This window comes from Amphiura filiformis, chromosome 13 (assembly GCF_039555335.1).
Source record: "Amphiura filiformis chromosome 13, Afil_fr2py, whole genome shotgun sequence".
Taxonomy (NCBI): domain Eukaryota; kingdom Metazoa; phylum Echinodermata; class Ophiuroidea; order Amphilepidida; family Amphiuridae; genus Amphiura; species Amphiura filiformis.
In genome coordinates this window covers 10,631,601-10,657,279 of record NC_092640.1, presented here as the reverse complement: position 1 = coordinate 10,657,279, position 25,679 = coordinate 10,631,601, and the positions used below count along the sequence as shown (strand labels likewise).

At 36.6% G+C, this 25,679-nt stretch overlaps 2 protein-coding genes across 3 annotated transcripts in view; one reads left to right on the top strand and one right to left on the bottom strand.

The window, feature by feature from the left end:
* Positions 1-12,128, bottom strand: part of LOC140167995 (ubiquitin-like modifier-activating enzyme 5) — a 111,435-nt gene extending 99,307 nt beyond the window's left edge. The window contains exon 1 of the mRNA XM_072191305.1: positions 11,871-12,128. Within this exon, the coding sequence (XP_072047406.1) occupies positions 11,871-12,013 (143 nt within the window). The 5' untranslated portion in view covers positions 12,014-12,128. The remainder of the gene's footprint in view (positions 1-11,870) is intronic.
* An 8,731-nt stretch (positions 12,129-20,859) lies between these two features.
* Positions 20,860-25,679, top strand: part of LOC140167994 (uncharacterized) — a 122,683-nt gene continuing 117,863 nt past the window's right edge. For both annotated transcript variants that reach the window (XM_072191304.1, XM_072191303.1), the window contains exon 1: positions 20,860-21,303. In XM_072191304.1, coding sequence (XP_072047405.1) covers positions 21,249-21,303 — 55 coding nt within the window. In that variant the 5' untranslated portion in view covers positions 20,860-21,248. The remainder of the gene's footprint in view (positions 21,304-25,679) is intronic.

The window sequence follows — 25,679 nt, the reverse complement described above, 5'->3', positions numbered from 1 at the left end:
TCACTAGGGCTCATATGTGGCATATGTATGGGCCCTAAGTTGTAGATGTGCCTTTTGCCAATTTTGGCCCCAGATGTACAAGGCTGGGGGCCCCAGGGGCCCAAATGTTAAAACAAAGGGCCGGCCGTTTCTCAGCAAATAAAGTAGCTACAGGGTTCAGATTTAGTACACAGATATGTCTTTAGTATTATATTGTCGTATGTATATATAACCCCATATGTCACATAATATGGGCCCCAGGGCCCCAAACGCTAAAACATAGGGCCGGCCGTTACTCAGTAAATAAAGCAGCTACAATGCCCAGCTTGAGTCTACTGATAGCACTTGAGAATCATACTTCAACATATGTACATGAGATCCATAAGTCATATATATTGGGCCCCAGGGCCCCAAATGTTAAAACAAAGGGCCGGCCGTTTCTCATCATATAAACCAGCTTTATGGCTCAGAGTTTGTACACAGATTGCACCTGAGAATTACATTGTTATATGTACATATGAGCCCCATATATCACATGATATTGGCCTCAGGGCCCCAAACGCTAAAACATAGGACCGGCCGTTACTCAGTAAATAAAGTAGCTACAGTGGCCAGCTTGAGTCTACTGATAACACTAGAGAATTATACTTCAACATAATTATGTACATGGGCCTCATAAGTCAAATATTATGGGCCCCAGGGCCCCAAATGTTAAAACCAAGGGCGGGCCGTTTCTCATCAAAGAAAGCAGCTTCTGGGCTCAGAATTTGTATACAGATAGCACCTGAGAATTATATTGTTACTAACACCCACACACCCATCCACCCCACACACGTATGACTAAACAGACATATCGTATTATATCATAATTGGAAATACCAGCGTGACGCGTTAAGGCTGTCCCAGTTAAATTACATACCCATTGGCTGTTCCATTTAATTTACATACTCCCTCTGAAATAGCCCCCAAATGGCTGTTCCGTTTAATTTACATACTCCCTCTGAAATGGCTGTTCCATTTAATTTACATACTCCCTCTGGAATAGTTTCCCCCTAATCATATTGCATAGCCTCACTGTGAGTAAGAGAGACTGACAACAGCAACCTATGGAGAGTAAGAGAGACGACTCCCCTGGGAGGGGACGTTTTACAATTTCTTTATTTCAAGTGCTACGACAGTGCAACCTACATTCAATTAAAGCTTGTGACTTGGACGTTCACTTTTTACACATTTTCTGCCCAATTGGGCGACTTTTTACAATTTCTTTATTTTAAGTCCTCAGCAAAGAAGGACTGTAAGTTTAGGTACACCGATAACATGCGGGTATAGCCGTATTTGTGTGCAAATATATAGCCTTCTAGTTGGGTTTCTTCTCCTCCTCCTCCTCCTTCTCCTCCTTCTCCTCCATCAAACACATCATTCTGTCAAGGCTAGCGCTAAAACTACAAGGGCCCCAGAGCCCATATGTGGTACACTTATGGACCCTACCCCGTAGATGTGCCTTTTGCCCATCTCGGCCCCAGAGGTCAAAGGTCACGGGCCCCAGGGGCCCAAATGTAAAAACACAAACCATGCCGTTTCTCATCAGATGAAGCAATCTCGGGGCCATGAGTTGGTACACTGATAGCCCCAGGGGTACTCTATAAATACAAGTATACATGAGCCCCATATGTTATATATTATGGGCCCCAGGGGCCCAAATGTTAAAAATAAGGGGCAACAGATTGACAAGCCTAGCTCTAAAGCTACAAGGGTACTAGGGCTCATATGTTGCACATGTATAAGCCCTAAATTGTAGATGTGCCTTTTGCCCATTTTGGCCCCAGATGTACAAGTCTAGAGGCCCCAGGGGCCCAAATGTTAAAACAAAGGGCCGGCCGTTTCTCAGCAAATAAAGTAGCTACAGGGCTCAGATTTGGTACACAGATAGGTCTTCAGTATTACATTGTCATATGTATATATGAACCCCATATGTCACATAATATGGGCCCCTGGGCCCCAAACGCTAAAACATAGGGCTGGCCGTTACTCTGTAAATAAAGCAGCTTTAGGGCTCAGAGTTAGTACACAGATTGCACCTAAAAATCACATTGTTATAAATGTACATGTGAGCCCCATGTATTACATTATATGGGCCCCAGGGCCCCAAACGCTAAAACATGGGGCCGGCCGTTACTCAGTAAATAAAGCAGCTACAGTGCCCAGCTTGAGTCTACTGATAGCATTAGGGAATTATACTTCAACATAATTATGTACATGTGCCTCATATGTCAAATATTGTGGGCCCCAGGGCCCCAAAATAATGTTAAAACAGAGGGCGAGCCGTTTCTCATCAAAGAAAGCAGCTTCCAGGCTCAGAATGTGTACACAGATAGCACCAGAGAATTATATTGTTACTAACACTCACACACCCATCCACCCCACACACATAGGACTAAACAGACAGATTGTATTATATCATAATTGGAAATACCAGCGTGAAGCGTTAAGGCTGTTCCAGTTAAATTACATACCCATTGGCTGTTCCATTTAAATATACATACTCCCTCTGAAATGGCCCCAAAAAGGCTGTTCCGTTTAATTTACATACTCCCTCTGAAATGGCTGTTCCGTTTAATTTACATACTCCCTCTGGAATAGTTCCCCCCTAATCATATTGCATAACCTTACCTGTGAGTAAGAGAGACTGACAACAGCAACCTATGGCGAGTAAGAGAGACGACTCCCCTGGGAGGGGACTTTTTACCATTTCTTTATTTTAAATGCTACGACAGTGCAACCTACATTCAATTAAAGCTTGTGACTTGGATTTTCACCTTTTACACATTTTCTGTCCAATTGGGCGACTTTTTTTACAATTTCTTTATTTTAAGTCCTCAGCAAATAAGGACTGTAAGTTTGGGTACACCGGTAACATGCGGGTATAGCCGTATTTGTGTACAAATATATAGCCTTCTAGTTAGTTCTACGTGTATGGGGTGGATGGGTGTGTGGGTGTTAGTAACAATATACTTCTTATGGGAAAGCTATTCCAGAGGGAGTATGTAAATTAAATGGAACAACCATTTCAGAGGGAGTATGTAAATTAAATGGAACAGCCTATTTTGTGGCCATTTCAGAGGGAGTATGTAAATTAAATGGAACAGCCAATGGGTATGTAATTTAACTGGAACAGCCTTAATGTTGATGTCATCTATATTATAATTACACTATTCTCTGTGGATCTGTTTAGTCCTACGTGTATGGGGTGGGTGTTAGTAACAATATAATTCTCAGGTGCAATCTGTGTACAAACTCTGAGCCCTGGAGCTGCTTTATTTGATGAGAAGCAACCGGCCCTTTGTTTTAACATTTGGGGCCCTGGTGGGGCCCATAGTATTTGATTTATGAGCTCATGAACATATATTGAAGTATAATTCTCAGGTGCTCTCAGTAGACTCAAGCTGGGCACTGTAGCTGGTTTATTTACTGAGTAATGGCCGGCCCTATATTTTAGCGTTTGGGGCCCTGGGGCCCATATTATGTGACACATGGGGCTCATATGTACATATAACAATATAATTCTCAGGTGCAATCTGTGTACAAACTCTGAGCCCTGAAGCTGCTTTTATTTGATGAGAAACGGCCGGCCCTTTGTTTTAACATTTGGGGCCCTGGGGCCCATAATATTTGACTTATGGGGCTCATGTACATAAGTTCAAGTATAATTTTCAAGTGCTATCAGTAAACTCAAGCTGGGCATCGTAGCTGCTTTATTCACTGAGTAACGGCCGGCCCTATGTTTTAGCGTTTGGGGCCCTGGGCCCATATTATGTGACATATGGAGGTTATATACATATGACAATATAATAATAAAGACCTATCTGTGTACCAAATCTGAACCCTGTAGCTACTTTATTTGCTGAGAAACGGCCGGCCCTTTGTTTTAACATTTGGGTCCCTGGGGCCCCTAGCCTTGTAAATCTGGGGCCAAAATGGGCAAAAGGCACATCTACAACTTAGGGCCCATACATATGCCATATATGAGCCCCAGTGATCTTGTACTTTTAGAGCTAGGCTTGTCAATCTGTTGCACCATATTTTAACATTTGGGCCCCTGGGGCCCATAATATATAACATATGGGGCTCTTGGATATTTGTAAATATAGAGTACCCCTGGGGCTATCACTGGACCAACTCAGGGCCCTGAGGCTGCTTCATTTGATGAGAAACGGCGTGCTTTGTATTTTCACATTTGGGCCCCTGGGGCCCGTGACCTTTGACCTCTGGGGCCAAGATGGGCAAAAGGCACTTCAACGGGTAGGGCCCATAAGTGTACCACATATGGGCCCTGGGGCCCTTGTAGTTTTAGCGCTACCTTGACAGAATGATGTGTTTGATAGGAGAAGGAGGAGGAGGAGAAGGAGATGAAACCACAGAATGGCAATATACCCGTTCATGCTTCGCATGCGGGTATAAAAAGAAACCTCATGACTGAATCTCTGCCAAACAGAGTACATGAAGTAACAGCAAACTTATAAATGGGATTGTGCTCATTCACTTTCAGACATGTCCTATTAAATGTCCTTTTGCAGTTCTGTGCAGTGTGCACATTTCAGCATACATTTCAGCATAGCTATGTATGCTGGAACACATTCGTATTGACTACATAAAAACATTCCATTTCAATTGATATTGAGAAAAGATGCTCTTACAGAAATCTGATACATATCATCATGTGGTCTTAAAAGCTGGGCCTCTGGAGGGGAAATATATGAGGCAGTAATCTAGTGACAGCTTTAGAAAATGCAAAGGGATAGTGAAAAACTTTTTGATGCTGGAAGGGAAACGAATTTAGCACTCACAAAATGATTAAACCATATCCTCTTATCATGAATTCCCTTGTCATGCGAACAATGTTATTAATGTAGTATCAAAATTACATCTACAAGAGTAAATTACTAATACATACATGCATGCAAATTTATATCTGGGGTATAAACTTGAAAATTCCCCAATTTTTGGTATGGAAAAAATAAGCACTTATGGAAAGCAAGCAAGCATCATACATGTACACTGAAACATAGGAAGGTACCATTCTGGTTTACCCTGTGCTTTCAGTACAATTCTGGTTTACCCTGTGCACCTTATTAGGGTTAGGGTTGGGGTTACGGTTAGGGTTACGGTTAGGATTAGGGTTATAATTGTGCGCAGGGTATACCAGAATTATTCCCATAGAAACACTAAAACATTACAAACTAGCACACAAAATCAAATTAATGATGCTTAATTGTTATTACTCTTATGTCCCCAGGGGAAAGAAGAATCATGCATCGCACACTAGCCCAATTAAACATGCAAAATAAATGGAAAAATTTGTAATTTCATGTTTAATTGTACTAGTGTGCGATGTGTGACTCTTCTTTCCCCTTACACTATTAGAAGTTACAGAAGAAAAAAGCCCTTTTACCCATTGAAAAACATGTCAAATTATGGAAATATAAACATCTCTTGAAAATAATGGGAAAATAAGCCATTCTGTAAAAAATATATATATACCAGTGATAAATATGCATAATCAATTAAAAGAAAATAAGATAAGATTGGAATTGTTAAGATAAAATGCTTTATGTAAATTCTAATGATAAAATCAATTACTGTTCTCATTTGTTCTCTCCTTTACACAAATGTATTATAGTGCCAGTTTGCCTAAGCTTGATTTAAATTTCAAAGTCATTTTTAAAATAGATTGTAGATTAGTAACTAAATTTAATTAAAATAATAATTTACATTCATATTACACAGAAGATATTAAAATTTACCAATGTATGGACCAATGTGTGAAGAAATTCTTTCTTTAATTGCATATGTTACAAAAGTATTGTGAATCAACAATTATATTGATGACAAAATTAAAATGTCAAAAGGTATACTATTGCACCAGTCATGCTTATAATAATACAGCATATGTTTTGGCAATCAAGTTTCAAAGATGAATGAACACTTTTATTGGATCCATGCCTAAAGTGTAATGTAAGCGCCAGGATAATGCGCGATTTTTTAGAGCAAATTTCACACAGCAGTTTTGGAAGAGTCGCGATTTGCACGATTTGTCCATAATATTCCCAAAATGAGCGCATTTAATTTAGCCCAAAAAGTTCAAAATTATGCGTTTTTAAATTCTTTTAAATATTTTTCTTGGAAATATTTTCCCTGGTCAATTTTCTATACTTTTTTCTGCATGAATTGTATTGCAGATTGCCATGATTTCATTCAATTTTGTAATGTTTGCTGTTGGTTTGCTGTTGGGTTGGCTGTTTGTGGGGTGTGTTGGGGTGTCTGTGTTTGCTGGAAAATAAGGCCATACAGGACTTTTCACATTTAAACTGTGGACCTACCTGCACACAAGCACCATCCTTTGTTCACTGATGTCTGCAGTAGGTCATAATTGCATACAAACTGTAGCAAATGCATGTCAGAGATACGACCTTAATTTGGCATTTGCTGGGTATATTTCATAAATATTGTGTATCATAGACAGCTAAACACACATATAATCCACACACAAAATTGCAAAATTTGTGCACAATTTTCATAATTTTGGGTTTTTACTGGGGAAACAGGGGGGCAAGAGTTTTGACTGACTAAGGGATTTTGCCCCCCCCCTGTTGGAAAGCAATACACATGATGGTCCACAATTGCTGGTGCACACTGGTAGTGTGAGTGTGTTAGACTTATGACTTAATTTTTTTCAATCGACACACCATGGACACACCATGGACCTACCGGCTACCCCACACACATCTGACCTGATTCATGGTTGCAGGTGTGCCCACTTTATTCATATGTAGGTCCATGTTTACAGGTAATTACAAACACGGGTGTGTGGGGTGGCGTTTGTAAATACCTGCAACCGATGACCTACATACATGTACATTGTATGGATACACACATCACGAATGAAGACACTTCTTCAATCCATGTTTAATGCACAGACCTTACAGGAATATGGGCATCGACACCCATTTTGGTTTGGTATGGAGTTTAAAATAATTTCACTTTGTGGGTACGAATTTAAGTTAATTGTTTATTATTTCTGTGGTTCGGGTATACATACGCGTGCCAAGACAGTCTGAAACGATACCAGCAAATTCAAGAATCCAAGAGCACCACCGTACATGCGTATCTTTTTAGCGTACGTCTCGTATCCTACTATCGTTGAAACAAGAAAACTTCATCACAAATTAACACACCTTGGCTTGTGATCCTACACCACCAGTTGAAATAAACTCAAAACTTCCCGAAAAAAGCTTTTAAAAACTCAAAACAACATATATGTACCGGTAATCAGGTATGAAAAATATTAACCATTTTGGTTTGGTATGGAGTTTAAAATAATTTCACTTTGTGGGTACTAATTTAAGTTAATTGTTTATTATTTCTGTGGTTCGGGTATACATACGCGTGCCAAGACAGTCTGAAACGATACCGCAAATTCAAGAATCCAAGAGCACCACCGTACATGCGTATCTTTTTAGCGTACGTCTCGTATCCTACTATCGTTGAAACAAGAAAACTTCATCACAAATTCACACACCTTGGCTTGTGATCCTACACCACCAGTTAAAATAAACTCAAAACTTCTCGAAAAAAGCTTAAATGTTATTCCTCAAAACAACATTTATACCGGTAATCCGGTATGAAAAATATTAATAAAAAATTGATATCCTGTATGACCCATTATCGAAAATTTTGTTTGATACGTCAACTAAAAGTAATTTTTCTCACCCACTATATCTAGCAAGCAGAACACACATGGCAAAATGGCGGGTCTATGAACTCCATCGTGCAGACGTGCACGTGTGATTCTTGAAAAGGGTCATGAGTAATGAAATTATACACCTGTCAGTTACATGCAGTGATGATGCCAACATCGCACCTTAGGTGCACAATTGGGCTACTTAGTGATCACTTGCCGCTACCGTACTCAAAAAAGCATGCCGCTACTTGCCTAAAATTGGGCTATTTTTGCCAGTGTCAGGCCGCGGCAGTAATTTGATGTACCTTTCAATTTAACCGATTTATAAGGTTTTGAGTCTCTGAAGCTCAAAATTGCAATTGATTGGTTGGTCCTAAACTTCCCAATAAGTAGTGCTGTAATCGATAAGCTTTCTGGGTATCGATATGTCGGGAGGCAAACATCCGACATGTCGATACTATTATCGATACTCACGCAGTTTGAAACACGGATTTGAGTTTACCAATTTTATTATCAGTAAGTTCCAGAAACAAGTTAACAACAAGTGTATTGAAGCCTAACAGCTAAAACTACATGGATCATGCATGGGAGACGGTAATTTGAGTATTTGACGGTAATTTGAGACCTGATTTGAGATAATCTAAGCATGTGTGCCATGTCGTTTGTGTATCGATACTGACATTGAGTGTTTCGACATGTCGGAAGTCTATGTATTTTCCGACTATCGATACTTACGACAATCGATTACAGCACTACCAATAAGTACCGGAAGTTTTGAAGTAAAGTGCTTTTCCACCCAATTGTGTGATTTGCGTTCTAAATTCAGGTAAATCCACTCAAATATCCGGTATTGGGCACTTTTTCAGGAAGTTTAAAAAATGGGCTACTTGAGACTCATTTACAGCGGCTTGGCGAGCTAATGTGCCACGCCTTGGAGCTGAAAAGTTTTGACAACACTGGTTGTATGACCCACCATACGTCCCCCGGGAAAGGTGCGTCATGGGTGGGTCATTTACCACCATGATAATGAAGAAGGGGACCGTCATTGTAACCTTTGGTTGAAAATTCATGCCTCCAGGAAAATGTGTTATAAAATGTGTAATTTCTTATTTTGTATTTCGATCCTTTTCATTTGTTTTCCAACTTAGCGCTCAGTCAACCGGCTTGTTGTCAAGTGCGTTGATCTGCCAATCAGCGTGATTGTTTATCTCCTCTGTGTGTACACTCATCTACGCTTTGCGGGTTTGAAGGTTTGGGTGTGTACAATGTAAATTAAAAAAACTGGGTATGTAAATTTAAGATTTGTGTACAAAGTATATTATAGGCCATTAAGGCCCGTCGATCTATCGATAATAATCAAAAAATCGACTATCCAATAATATCAATATCGGCGATATCACTTTCTGAACAAAATCGATATATCAGAGTTGCCGATATATTGATAAAAGAGTAGATATCTCGGCCAGTACTACATGTCAAGCCTTCATAATTTGTCACCTGTCACAACATTACCGTGAAAAATCTCGCCGTATTATAACTTTCCTGGCGACTTTCCCCTACCTGCTTCATATTTCATATAAGAAGTAATATATTTTTCTAAAAATGTTCTTCGTTCAAAAAAATAAGGAGCAAAACTATGAAAAACGATAGGATTATATTACACATTTTTCACTCATCATTGAAATTCTGTGTGTACGCCGCCATTTTTGTCTTACCATAATCCACACATTTCCTGTTTCCCCACAATCCATTTGTTTTCGAAAGTCATTTTTATAAAGTTTAAGCCCCATCAAATTCAATATTTTACGTGCATAAAGGCACTCATTAAATGTCTATAATGTTTTAAGCGACTTAAAATGGTTTTAATTATTTTTGGAACAAAAAAAAATAATATACCTCAATTCTCGACACCCCTGTCAGTGGCCATTCATTTTGTTTCTCGCATGTGTTAAAATTCCCAGAATAAAGTTTAACACAGTGCAACAAGTTAAACTCAATTTACCCTTGCTGAGAAATGGACCAATCCATGTTATTGTTTACCGGGTCAGATGTCAATCATTGTCATGCAGATAAATTTGTATTGTTTGGCTCGACCCGGGAACCAATGGGATTTGCCGCCTTCGCGGGTTTCGGGCGTGATTAGGTGGTGGTTTATTCACTGTTGGTTTTGTATTGGACACGACAACAACAAAAATCTTCCCACCCACCGCGCCCTGTGTGGACATGTGAGAAGGAAGTAAAATATAATTATGTGTGACAGTAATGAGATAATGACCTGTATAAATACAGATATATTTTATCTACTACATGGTAGTGTGTTAAATAATAGCTAATTAAAGCATTTAACTGTCTGTAAGTTTAAAAGAAAAATCAAGAATTATGGTCCCTGTAGATAAGGAGGGAGGAATAAAGAGTTGACGCCGATCATTAAAATTACATGTGACTTGCAATTAATTTCCCTTTCTCAGATCTTCATAGTTACAATGTACACTGTTTAATTAGATCATGTGTTCAATATGTTGCTACATAAAATTTATATAATTGTTCTGTATCAAACTTTTTTAGAATGATAGTTCAAGAGGGAAAGTAAGTCGTCAAAATTATTATATATGTACAGGAATTGACAATCGTATTGTTACATGCAGGCACAAGTCCGGTGTCATCAAAAACAGTAAAGTAGTCTTTTATAAGGTCAAAGACTTCACACAGTAAGCAAAAGAAAATAATGCTGGGTTTTGAATTATCCATCTGTATTTATTTATTATGATATATGTATATGTCATAGAATGCTAACAGTAAGACTTGATCCCTTGTAACTTCAGGTAGATCACCTGTTGAAGAGTCTCAGGAATTCCACTTGGGAGCGTGGGATCTGTATGCACCAGTACCATAATTTATTGTTGAGTTTCCAGCCATGATATTTGATGAATGATCCACGGGTTCGGGGTCAAAGCGCTCAGAATTTAGCCTCGGGTGGCGGCCACCAGAGTGCAAGTTTGGATCACATTTGGTTTTGCTAAAACAAGATTTTCTGCGCCTTTGGTCGTTGTTTCGCTAGAGTCTTGGGTTGGGTAATTCGCTCGATTAGAGAATCTCCTATTATATATTTGGCTATAATACGGCTGAGAATTTGTTTGTTTGTTTGTTTGTTTATTTGTTGTAGGTACTGGTGCGGGTCTTAAACGAAAGTCAATAAATGGTTGTCGTGTCTGATTGCCAACATGCATGCAATTTTTGCGTCCGAGTGTTTTCAATTTCTCTGTCTTGGGGTAATGCATATAATTTGTTTTCAAAATTATTCATTTTTCTAAAGTTACAACTCCATCAAAATTGATATTTTACACACATAAAAGCATATAATATGTCTTCAACATTTGCAAGCAGTTTTTAACGATCCCGTGCATTTCCTGAAGAATAAGATCTGGTCACATGATCATTATCTACTTCCTGTGATTGCGCAATTAACATGGCCGATGTGCTTCTTGCATCGGTTTCTAAGGAAATTTTCCCGGAAATTTTCCCGGAAATTTTACAAAGTTCAGGATACAGGAAGTAAAGTTTATGGTGTTGCAAATGAAATATAATAGTTTGCAGATCTTTGAAAGGGAAAACAAATATGAAAAGTGGTATTTAATAAGCTTTTAAAAACATGTCTTTGGGACAAGTTTGACAATGCAAAAATGATAAATAGAAGGTTGCCAAATTCGGAACCATTGGCGTAAAATACATTCATAGCTATTCATTGAAGTTTGAAAAATCGATTTAGCGATTTATATCGATATTGAAGGACCAATAAATCGATATTAATTATTTCCAACATCGACGGTCCTTATAGGCCATATGGGCAAAAACTGGGTGTGTATTTACAAATTTGGGTGTGTAAAACACTCCCTACACGGCTGGCTGCCTAAGCCCTTGCTTGGCGCACACTCGCACCACAGACGAGGAAAAAATCATGAAAATTAACTTGTCTGTCTTTTAAAAAAGTTGTAACATGAATCACGATAAAAAAAAAACTGTCACAACTTGATCAGTGACTGATTAGATCTATGTAGAGAACGAAAACAGTAACATAAAAAAGAAACAGTCAGTATATTATTAATCATGGATCTTCAACATGCAAACTCCATTGAATTTTGATAAGCTTACCCACCTGTAAGGATTGCTATCCACAACTTCTGAACTCATTTTGTCGATTTTCTGTCGGCCACTCGCCGCACCTTTCCCCGATCTCTCCTGCGCTAATTCAGCTTCCAATTGCTGAATTCTCAATTTCAAATCATCCATAGAAGCCATAGGTAACGTGTGGCAAGTTTAAATATGATTAATATGTAAGGAATTTGTTATTTAAATTGAATTTCTAGAAAACATATGGACCGAAAGTTGCCACTTGCTGCGAATCCAATGTGTACATCCACTCGAGTCATGACCTCGGGTCAAAGTTCCTCAGTAGTCTTTGCTTTCAGCCGTCGATAAACATAATTTGTTTGGTCATGTTGGTGGATGCCAGGGTTTTGTAGTCTAATCGTGTCCGCACATCCCAGTCACTATGGTCGGGTTGGTGTTATTTTGTTTGTTTGTTTGTTTATGCTCGTCAAGGCCAGGGGGTAGGAGACCAAAGTTTTTTTGGCACGGGGATTGGAAGCGATTTGTGACAAAACAGTCGGAATCACCACAACGGGGTACATATAGATATTTATTGCACAGCCCCTTATTGTATCCTACTGCGTTGGCTGCAAAAATAATGCACAAATTGAGTAAAAATGCTCGAAGATGCATAAAACTTCACACAAAAATTATTAAAAATTTCACAAAGCTATTAGGCCTATACCGTAAAATGGGGTAACTTCGGTCAGCGGGGTAACTTTGGTCGGTCAAATACATTTTTTGAAATGGTCATATTTTCGTACAGCAATACCGTAAAACCCCGTCTACAAGGATATACCTAAGAAACGCCCTCAATAAAATTGGTTGCTTGTTGTATTTGGAGTTTGAGCAAATATATACTGGCACTGGGTGGCTATGCATTCCATCTAAGTATGTTGTAACACCAATCAATTGTATTGACATAATAACGACTGTTTCGTATATCAGGATCGTATAGCTCAATTGATAGAGCGTCAGACTTTGGAACTGAAGACATGCTGAAGAGAGCATGGTCCGGGCACCGGTTCCGTTTTTTCATTCTCGTTTAATTTTAACTTTTTGACATGTTCTTTTTATCTTTCTTCAAATCTACCTTTCTACTTTTAATTTTAGGTGCGTTTTTTTTTTTTTTTTTAGTTTTTTTATAGTTTTTTTAGTAATTTTGTGGTTTTATAGAAACTAGTAAAAGCATTTATTCTAAATAATAGCGAAACCCACGGTTAGACAGATGTGTTGTAACTACTTGTCTGTCCTCGTCTTTGCAATAAAAACCTATGTTGCACCTTTGTGCCATCCCAATTCTTGAGGTAGGGTGCGTTTTTGGCTTAAGCACGATTTTGTTTCTACTTGAAATGAAATCAAAATAAATATTGTTCTGTTGCCACAATTGCAGTTTTTTCAATAAAAAAAATAGATGAGGAATAATAATTATTCCATATTTGAATCTATTGTCCCATCAAGAATAGAGTGTCTTCAAAAACTTCAATCAATTCATCTGACAAAGGAAACTATTCTGGTCATTCAATTTTGTTTCGCTTGCACCTGTTATATCACAGGCGTTGGTAGAGAAGGCACACTTCTCTTGTCTTCACCGAAGTAGTGATGTAAACACTAACATGATTAATTACCATAGCTAGCAATGGACATACACTATTTTTGTTCCACTTGAACCCATACTATAGGCTATTCGCTGTCGATGTGACGTAATTAATCGGATTAACTACCATAGCAATTGATGAATACAATTTCGAATATATAGCCCTGCACTTCATCGTTCACGTGGCACCTATGCATTAAACCATAGTTGTCAAAGAAATGCTAATCACGCGCCATGTAAGATTAGTATTTATGAAAAGAGTGGTATTCAATCTATGTTTGGTGACATACGCGGGTGATTAGTGCAATCTGCTTGATGGTAGTTATTGCGATTATTACGTCACTTCGACAGCGAATTGTAGTATAGACGAATCCAACAAGCCAAGTAATGGTCAGAATTTATTCGGCCATTATACGCTGGTGAAGTTGCGTAATTAATCGGATTAATTACCATAGCAATAGGTGAAAACAATTTTGAACATATCGCGCTGCGCTACAAGCAGGTTACACTCATCACCTGTACTGTGTATGTCTGCAATCATAGATTGAATACAATACTGGTCTTTTCAAAGATCTTACAGGTGCAGCATGATATGGTTCAATGAAGAGGTACCGCCTGAACGTATCAGTGTATAACGCGGTATATTCAAAAATTGTTTTCACCTATTGCTATGGTAGTTAATCCGATTATTACGTAACTTCGCCAGCGTATTGAATAAAACAGGAGGATGTGAGTTCATAAGGGCAATGTCGGGGATAGGTCACAATCGATGTGGAGAGATGAGAGGTCCGACCAACAGCCATAGCGATTCAACTAATTCCAGCGGACGGTCTGTGGCTAGTAAGGAATCGTCTTTGACCACATGCGCAGATCTGTCTCGTCAGGAAGATATTTAATATCCCGAATTTATAATAGGCCTATGCCTACCAGTTCCATCGTATAACCGATCTGATAGAGAATATTTGTTACCATGTTTAATAAATTCGTATTTATCGTATAATAAAATGTAGCCAAATGTATATTATGTGTCACACGGTTTTCTGCTGAACCACTAGCAGGCTATGTTACCACATCTATGACAATGACAAAGGTGAATTTTGATGATTTTTACGATCGTCCGGATGAGCAAATCACTGAATGGGTCTTTAGTTCCCTCCTCTCCTTATCCTGCCAATATTATATGAATCAAAGAAAATAAAGAAAAATAAAATTAAACAAGAAAAAAAGACAAAGAAAAGAAACAATAAAAGAAAAACAATAGAATAAATTAAACTAAATATGAAAAAAAATGATCACGAAAGGAGTCTTTAGAAAATGCAAGAAAATATAAATGAAAAGTTTGAACAATATTTTGTTTATAAAAGTTTGTGTGACCGTGATGAGGCTCGAACTCACCATCTTCCGATCTAAAGAACCAAAGTCTTATGCCTTGCCAAGTGAGCTATGCTCGTGAGATGCGAAAGAAAGATAAAATAATACATTGTATACCTGCTTGTGTCGGTAAATGATTTGCTCAAATTCCATAATGATATAATATTGTGGAGGGCGCTAGCGTGAAATATGCTATCATCACAGTCGCTTCTATTCCTTATAGACGGGTTTCTACGGTATTGTTTTTAGTCATATTTGGTGTCAATTTGTTAAGAAATATATTTGGAAGAAATTATAGTCGCTCATGTCCAATTTCCTCGAAATTTACGAAAAAATCAGGACTTTTGACCAAAAATGAGCATTTTTTTACACTTTTTTCAGAAAAAATAAAAATCGATATTTGTGAGCAAGGATGTGTGCTTGAGTGATTTTGCAAGGAGTCAAATGTCACAAAAAACAACAACTTGCCCATTGCCCATATACAGCGAAGATCTTTTTTTTTTCTTCATGGAATGTAATACTCTGACCAAAGTTGCCCCAAATGCGGGGTAACTTTGGTCAGGCTATTTTTAACCCCTAGGACACCCTTAGGAAATTATTAAAAAATCTTTTTCAACTTCAAAGTGTAGAAGGGAACCCTAATATCATAAAAAAGAGATAATTAGAAATATAATTGGTTTTGTTTGGAAGTAGTGGTTTAAAAATTCTGAAAAGTGCCCAAATTTAAAGTTACCCCATTTTATGGTAGCTGTCTTAAAGCTTCTTAACTTGCAGATGGGATTGGGATTAGAACTTTTAAGGCATGGCCCAAAGCCTGATCACTTCCGTGCCAGCACGGTAAGCATAATAATACAGTCCAGCGTCTTTGACCCTTTTCTGCAACATTGTAAAAATTGTTATCAATTTTAGCCGTTTTTCGCCAACTTTGGTCATTTTCTAATGCCATTGCTTTGGTATGTTATAAAAGTAATTGTAAAAAGAGTATAATACTTTCTTGGAAAGTATTAAAATCAAGCAACTTAAAACTCGTGCCATTTACGACAAATCGATCTAGTTTTTTTATTATGAAAACCAGTCCTTCAAATTTTGTAGGTACGATCGCATGCATAACGTTTTATGGCAATAAGCTACGGTAAAGAAGTCCATTAGATCATCCTTTAGATGCATGTAAGACACTTTATACACTTTTTAAAGTGTATAACGTGTACAAACTCTTTAAAAAGAGCATGTTGCTCGTTTTCCGAGAAGTGTATTAATACAACATTTTGCATCATTAATGGTACCAGGAGCACTCAGGAGAATATTAATGGTGAAGTTTTAACCCAAAGCACTGCAAGTCCCAAGTATTATATGGCTTGACGCAAAGGTGAGCATTATTTTTATCAAACTTTTATCAGGATATTGCTCGAAGATAGCTAACTTCATTTCAGGTACCATCAGTAATCCACATGAGCATGATGAGAACCTACAACTTAGAACTATTTGAAATTTATAAAAAAATACTTTGTAATAAAAAGTGAATAAACTCTGTATGAACATAGCCTAGTAGTGGTAAAAAGGATATTATAATACTGAAAATATTGTACAATTGGTATCTACTGAAGATATTGCAAAACTGCTATCTACTGAAGATAACCACAGATTTTAAATATTTAAGATCTGTGAGGTAACGTGTATACGCGCACAATTATTTGCTGAAGATAATGCACAATTGCTATCTACTGAAGATATTTAACAATTGCTATGATCTACTGAAGATATTTCACTATTGCTATCCACTGAAGATATTGCACAGTTGCTACCTACTGTAGATATTGTACAACTACTATCTACTGTAGATATTGCACTACTGCTATCTACTGAAGATATTTCCTGCTGCTATCTACTGAAGATATTGCACAATTACTATATGCTGAAGATATTACACTACTCCTATCTACTGAAGATATCAGCACAGTGGTTATCTACTGAAGATATAGCACAATTGCTGTCTAATAAGGATAGCACAATTGGTACCGGTATCTACTGAAGATATTGCACTACTACTGTCTGCTGAAGATATTGCACAATTGGTATCTACTAAAGATATCGCACAATTGCTATCTACTGCAGATATTGCATAACTATTATAATTATACTGAAGCTATTGCACAACTACTATCTGCTGAAAATATTGCACAACTGCTATCTACTGCAGATATAGCACAAGTACCGTACTGTCTAATGAAGATATTGCACAGTTGCTATCTACTGTAGATATTGTACAATTGCTATCTACTGTAGATATTGCACTACTGCTATCTACTGAAAATATCTGAAAATATCTGCACAATTGCTATCTACTGAAGATATTGCACAATTGCTATCTACTAAAAAAATTGCACCTTTGCTGTCTAATAAGGATATAGCACAATTATTGCTACCTACTGAAGATATTGCACTGCTGTTGTCTTACACAACTGCTATCTACTGAAAATATTGCACACCTGCTATCTACTGAAGATATTGCATAACTATTATAATTATACTGAAGCTATTGCACAACTACTATCTGCTGAAAATATTGCACAACTGCTATCTACTGCAGATATAGCACAAGTACCGTACTGTCTAATGAAGATATTGCACAGTTGCTATCTACTGTAGATATTGTACAATTGCTATCTACTGTAGATATTGCACTACTGCTATCTACTGAAAATATCTGCACAATTGCTATCTACTGAAGATATTGCACAATTGCTATCTACTAAAAAAATTGCACCTTTGCTGTCTAATAAGGATATAGCACAATTATTGCTACCTACTGAAGATATTGCACTGCTGTTGTCTTACACAACTGCTATCTACTGAAAATATTGCACACCTGCTATCTACTGAAGATAGTTACACAATACGAATGCTATCTAATGAAGATATTGCATAATTGCTGAAGATATTGCACAACTGATATCTATTGAAGATATCAGCACAAATAATTATTGTATCTACTAAAAATGTTACACATTGTTATCTACTGAAAAAATAGCACGATTGCTGTCTAATAAGGATAGCACAATTTCTATCTACTGAAGATATTGCACTATTCTACTGTCTAAAGATATTTCACTACTGCTATTCACTGAAGATATCACACAATTGCTATTTGCTGAAGATCTTGCACTACTGCTATCTACTGAAGATATCACACAATTACTATCTGCTGAAGATATTGCACAATTGTTATCTACTGAGGACAGTTACACAATTGCTACAATTATGCTGAAGATATTGCACAACTGCTATCTACTGAAGATAGTTACACAATTATGCTGAAGATATTGCACAACTGCTATCTACTGAAGATAGTTACACAATTGCTATATGCTGAAGATATTGCACAAATGCTATCTACTGAAGATAGTTACACAATTGCTATATTGCTGAAGATATTGCACAACTGCTATCTACTGAAGATAGTTACACAATTGCTATATGCTGAAGATATTGCACAAATGCTATCTACTGAAGATCACAATTGCTATATGCTGAAGATATTGCAGAACTGCTATCTACTGAAGATACCGTAAAAGTTCGCCTAATGGCGCTATGGGCTCCCTTGGCATAACTGGAATTTTAGACACAAAGTAAAAGTGCCCTGCCATAAAAATCCTTAATTCTTGTTGGGATTTTTAGAGGAGGGAGCTCTGTATTTATACATAAAACTCACCCCAGGCAAAGGATCCCAGGCGCGCCATTAGGCGAACGTTTACGGTATTGCATAATTGCTATATGCTGAAGATATCGCACAACTGCTATCTATATACTGAAGATATTGCATAATTACTATCTACTGAAGATAGTTACACAATTGCTATAATGCTGAAGATATTTCACAACTGCTGTCTACTGAAGCAGGTGGTGGCCGCATTGCATTCTCTAAATCCAGTAAATTTTCATCGTCAACCGTGTAATTGAATGGGATTATTTTGAAATTTTAAAACGCTTGAAATATCACAAACAAATAGGCCTATGTTGATAAATAATATAAATACAAGCTAAAACCGTTGGGGTTCCATAATGAACCTCACAAACCTAACCGAGTATATTGGTAAATGCCATACGGCCGGGCGGTTTCACGAGTTGCCAGCTCGATCATGTCATCCGCCGCCTGTACTGAAGATAGTTACACAATTGCTATATGCTGAAGATATCGCACAACTGCTATCTTCTGAAAATATTGCACAACTGCTATCTACTGAAGATAGTTACACAATTGCTATATGCTGAAGATATTACACAACTGCTATCTACTGAAGATAGTTACACAATTGCTATATGCTGAAGATATTGTACAACTGCTATCTACTGAAGATAGTTACACAATTGCTATATGCTGAAGATATTGTACAACTGCTATCTACTGAAGATAGTTACACAATTACTATATATGCTGAAGATATTGCACAACTGCTATCTGCTAAGATAGTTACACAATTGCTATATGCTGAAGATATTGTACAACTGCTATCTGCTAAGATAGTTACACAATTACTATATGCTGAAGATATTGCACAACTGCTATCTACTGAAGATAGTTACACAATTACTATATGCTGAAGATATTGCACAACTGCTATCTGCTAAGATAGTTACACAATTGCTATATGATGAAGATATTGTACAACTGCTGTCTACTGAAGATAGTTACACAATTACTATATGCTGAAGATATTGCACAACTGCTATCTGCTAAGATAGTTACACAATTGCTATATGCTGAAGATATTGTATAACTGCTATCTACTGAAGATAGTTACACAATTGCTATATGCTGAAGATATTACACAACTGCTATCTACTGAAGATAGTTACACAATTACTATATGCTGAAGATATTGTACAACTGCTATCTACTGCTACTGAAGATATTGCATAGTTGCTATCTACTGAAGATATTGCATAGTTGCTATCTACTGAAGATAATTGTACTACTATTTGTACTAACTACTATCTACTGAAGATATTATACAGTTGCTATATACTGAAGATAATGTACAAGTACTATTATTTGACGGTATTACATTGATGTCTACTGCATGAATATGATTTATTAAAATCACATTCTAACGAAGATATCATTATTGCTATCTACTAAAATAGTTATCATAAAATTACTGTAGATGGCACAATTAGTCATCTACAGTAATAACGTAGGTCGTAGGCCTAATACATCGTTCAAGTTTGTTATTTTAACTGAAGCAACTAAGCCACTGTCATGTACTGAATTCAAAACTATCACACATAGCCTACATCTGCTGGATTGAGAGAACAAAGTTTATCTCTCATTAAAAATATCAGAATTGACATTAATTTTACTGTATATGGTTGCTATCTATTCAAAATATTGAAATTAAATTGCTATCTACTGAAGATGACATTTTAAAAATTGTTATCTATTAATACTAAATCATCGCAATTAATCATACACTAAAAGAATGTAAAATATTTTTATGCCGACGATAGCACAACTGCATGTTTTTTTTCATGAAAATGTCTTTTTTAATGTATAATTAGAATTGCCTGTGTATACTTAAAAACTATTTTCTATAGTATGTATTAAAATTGATAATTTACAGATACCACACACTTGCACCACAGATATAACTGCTCTATCATGTCCAAAACATTTAATGTCGATCCACTTTGCGAGTGTTTCGGGTAAAAAAAAAATGTTTATGCTAAGCGAGCAAAAAAGTAGGTTAATCTTTGTACTTTCCTGATCAAAAAAAAAAAAAAAAAATGATAGGTCCACTAGTTTTCAAAATCCGCCCAACTAAATTAAAGAAGCCGAGAAAAACTCACATTATACCATTGTCTGCACACTACTTTTTGCTTCTGAATTCCCTTTTTAAATCGATTTATTCTCGCTCCGTTGATGCAATTTGCTATCATATATATATAGATAAACAACGAGTAACTTAGGGAGTTCACTTGTTTTACATTCTCCTCCTCACGTGGCGCTCACACTTACGCTCCGTACGAATTACTTGTGTACTACCAGCCTGAACGTGAAACGTAACGAACACACAGACCGACGCCCGCCGGACGTCGACCAGGCACTTAGACCAATCGATCTAGAGGATTAGATTTTGGCAGTCGATTCATACATGTAACAACTTCTCACGCCTCAACTTCACTCAATATTACTTGTCGAATACACATTTAGCTACAACTTGGCTTCATTCAATATTTTTTCTTCATCATTCGAATTGGAAATTTATTTACTTTCTTCAAGACGATGTTACTTTGGAAGCGGCGACTTGAGTTAAGCACATCGCTTTCCTGATAGATTGATATCATGTGTATATATTCCTTGGATATTACTCCATACATCTAAATGGTGTCGAGAAAGTGGAAGTGTAACACCAACTAACCATGTCGCCTTTTTTCTACATTATCTCGCTCTACCTTGTACATTGTATACCGTCAGGTATGTTGGCATACTTATTCTTTTATCATTGTAGTAATGTATACCATGCATTGAGTAATATGATATGTGTATGAAAAGCTTTTAACAGAGGCTTTTAAAGAAATTGTGCTTTTGTAGTTTAAAATATACCAGAAAAGCCTTTAAATAGTTGTACACTACACTATTTGTATTGGATTATTTGTGTTAACAAATTGCTATGTGGAAGACCATTATATCTATGTTTTATTTATTTTTTTAATATATCTAACCAATTAACTATATATGTGTATAAGATTTCATATGTTGTATTTTTGAACACCAACAAATATGAGGGGGGGGTGTGTGTGTGGGGGGGTTGGGTGTTTGAGAAATAGAGAATTGTTGATTTTATTTCGACTTTGTGTATAATTAAAAACTTTCATCCAGGGATGGGGAGGGGTCCAAAATAGCAAATTTAGGGGCCCATATATCTTTTCTTAAAATATTGTAATTTTAAGGGGTCCAAGCACAAAATAAGGGGTCATGGACCCCTTAAATTGCCAACCCTGCTTTCATCATTAATGTCTGGCGGGTTTTTTTTTTCACCTTTTCCATGATACTCTATCGATATCAAGACGTTCTCAACGTAATGCTGTTTTTTTTTTGTGTGTGTTTATTTTTGAACTGCAACTTTATTTTCCCATGCATATCGACCTCAACCAAGATAATCGTTAATTCAGTCCCGCCCAATATGTATACGGTACTCATCTCCTAATGTTGAATCCTTAATACACTGCCTCGATATCATTATCTTATATTCGATATGCGGTCTAATAATTTAAATGGACACTTGAGTTTGAACTAAGGTAAAATGTTTTGAAATTTTTTTTAAAAAGACAGATTTTCTGAGCACTTGTGTGCTAGTCTCCGCATGGGCTGAACCTATTATAGGCATTCCCATATATTATTGTACCAGCATTTACTAGTAATGATTTCCAATAGACCTACTCCTTCAGTATAGATCTGATGGGGAAACACAATGATAATTAAACATGGGGTTATGACTCAGGGTCACCACTCTGGGTCCATACATGATTATATTTCCTCCGAATTAAAAAACAGTATTTTACAAAATATACATTATTGAGATCTATGATTTTGGGATCAACGCCATTTAATATCATTTTACCGGGATCCTTGTATTAGCGCATGAGGAATCCGACCGTGTTGAGACAGAATCGTGGTCAGAGAGGTCACACCGATATCCAGCATGTTCGAAATTTGTTGCTAATTGTGATGAACCTATGATGAACCTAAACTAATGAGGGACATCAGTGGACTGTAGAAACGAATTTTTTCTATAGGTCATGTGAGGATATTGGAAGAGAGTGTTACGTTATATAAAGTTATTAAGTTATAATTTGATGCGACCGTTTCATCTCGGAAAATCTTGGTATTGGTAGGCCCCAGCAAAGACAATACGTTTTTAAACCATTTTAAACCGGTTACCTTTTTGGTTTTGATTTTGGTTAAAACATCTAACATTAAATGTCGGGTTATATAAAGGTCGTGAAACGTTTGTACGAATACTCTCTACAACAATATTATTAAAAAGATTTTAAAATGTTATTGTAAAATTATTTGTGTAAACATTTCGTACCAAATATTTTGTCAACACATTTATTTGCGTTCATGCAGTTATCAAAACTGCTTTTAAATGTTATGTAAACGTTATATACTCTATATACCCTTTATATAACCAACAAAACATTTCCGGCAACCTTTTCTAACCTTTTGCGAATGATGTCGAAAACGTTTTGTGTTTGCTGGCCATCTCTTACTTAGTAAGTCGACTTAGTAAGTCGCATTTTACTTATTTATATAATTATGTTAATGATAAAGAATCTGATAACCATTTTATATATCTTGATTGTCGCAATCGCATGATACAAAATGCCTGATCTGATGCCGAAGATTTTAAAAACAAATTGCAGACCTTGTAATTGAAAGGAATTCACTGTCTTACGTAACTTCTTAATGATGTTGATGTATCTTACCAAACACTATCACGGACAATATATTTAAAATGGAAATATAGTCTCTTCACTCTGTCCTGCTCTGACCAAGTTTGCTAATGTATCTTTTATTTCCATTCTGAGTACATACTTAGAACACAGTTGTAATGTTTGTATTTTCGCTCGAGTTGAGACATAAATCAATTTCGGTTGTTTGAGCATTTTTTGCCTTGTTTGATTTCGGTATAAACAGACACATAAAGCACATTAACGTGAGTGCTAATGAATACCCATTGCGTCTCTGTCACCGCACATGCTCGTTTACTGAAAGATGCACGTTCTAAAATGACTTGTGACCCAGCGCGACTAAACGAGGCTGATATCACCATTGTGCGAAGAGCACGACGATGACAGCAAATTATCAGTTGTTTCAAAACCAAACAGGCCTAACTTGAAGTACAATTGTGTACATTTTTAACATTTTTAACTTGAAGTACAATTGTGTACATTTTTCACTTTTTTGTCTGAATGAGTATATAATATCGGTTATGTGTTCCAACTTTGGTGCATAGATACCAAGTATAAAGTTTTGTACGAAAATTTAAAAAAATAGTCAGTAGATTTTCCAATTTTCGAGACTGCATCAAGTTGTGAATTTGATGACAAAAAACATCAACATTTGTCTGAAACTTCCGTATTCTAACTTTGGTGCACAGTATTAAATTCTATGGAGTACCGATTTTCATATGTTCGAAATCTATACCTCAAATACTGGCGTTGAATTACCATTTGCTTATCTGTTAATTTTTGAAAGGAAATGGGACAGTAACAATGCAAATATGTACTCTCACATAAGTACACGGTTTTTCATGTTTATTGATGGTAACATACCATTGCAATGTAGGCCTATTCAAATCATATTGTTTATCATATTTGTTGAACTTGTCAGTGAAGGATTAAAAAACGCTAAGAATTGAATCTAATGAGCCAATTGTTGACAAGTTTGTACCAATTTATATCAAATCTCTGAGGTATGACAATAATTGCAATCATAGCAATAACACCTCATTACATGTAGGTGTTTTATATGAGAAATGTGATCATGTCTTCAACACCATACTCGAATGATTTGCCGCAATCTGATGCGAGGTGTTATAAATACATACACTATGCAAAGTACATGAACGATGACATACTATGTAGGGGCGACTAACAGTGACATGGATTGTATGTTTGCCTTCTCAAGTTAAAAGGCAGTATCTCTATTAAGTAACGTTACATAATACTGCCTTTTCTTACTTGGGAGACCTATATTTGAATCAAAGCCATAATGTACGATCTTATAACATGAAATTAGGTGTGGTTTTTTTTTTTCAAACCTGATTTTTTGGCATATTTGTAATGCTTAGGCCTACACATGTCCCAACTTACATCTAAATGAAATCAGCAATTTGTTGTGTTTGTAGTCAACGGAGCAATTTTGACACTAAGTCATGTCCGCCATAGAGCTCCATCCTATTAAACGACCAAATATATAGCCAGTGGGTATGGCGGGGTTTCTTTCACTTCCCCTTGTTTTTTAGCTTTAAATGGAATGAAAATCTTCCTGAAAATATTATTTCAGCATTTTGTGTAAAGAATAACAAAACTAAAATTTGACGGAAATCATACATTACGGCTTTAACTGCTCTCCAAGTTAAAATACAATACTAAAAGTACCTATAAGTAAATACCCAGCAAAAGTCGTTTTGGGTAGACATGGTAGTTTCGAATTAATAGTATTTTCTTGAAGTTAAAAGGGCATTTCGTGATCCACAGCCTCATCCCCCCACTTTTCTCAAAAAAAGTTGAGATTTTTATATTACTGGAATACTCTGGCTACATAATGTTTATGTACAAAATATTTCTTGCAGATTAATTCGTTTAGCAAAAATATCGCGAAATTTGAATTTCGTTCTGGTGCACCAGAACGAAATTACAACGTATTGTCTATGGAGCAGTGTAATACACATAATCATGCATAACTCGCAAACGCAAAATCGGAATCAACTGAAATTTTGGGAATACGCTTTTTACGTGGATATGTACTGAAAAATGTCATAAAAGAGGATGCTAGGATCACGAAATACTCCTTTAATAGGCAGTATCTCTAACTACGCATGCTAACGTAGCAGGGACTGCCCCTTTTACTTTGCAGAACGTAGCAGGGACTGCCCCTTTTACTTTGCAGAACAGGTATGTTTGAAATAGCACGTTCTTAAATTCAAAATGATATCTACAAGAAACATAGCAGATGTTCTTATTTGGGAGACAGATATTTTTGAGTCCGCTCTTAAACGTTAAAATGGAATACCCTTACCAGATACCAAATTCTTATTTGGGTTGCAGAATATTTTGTTGGAC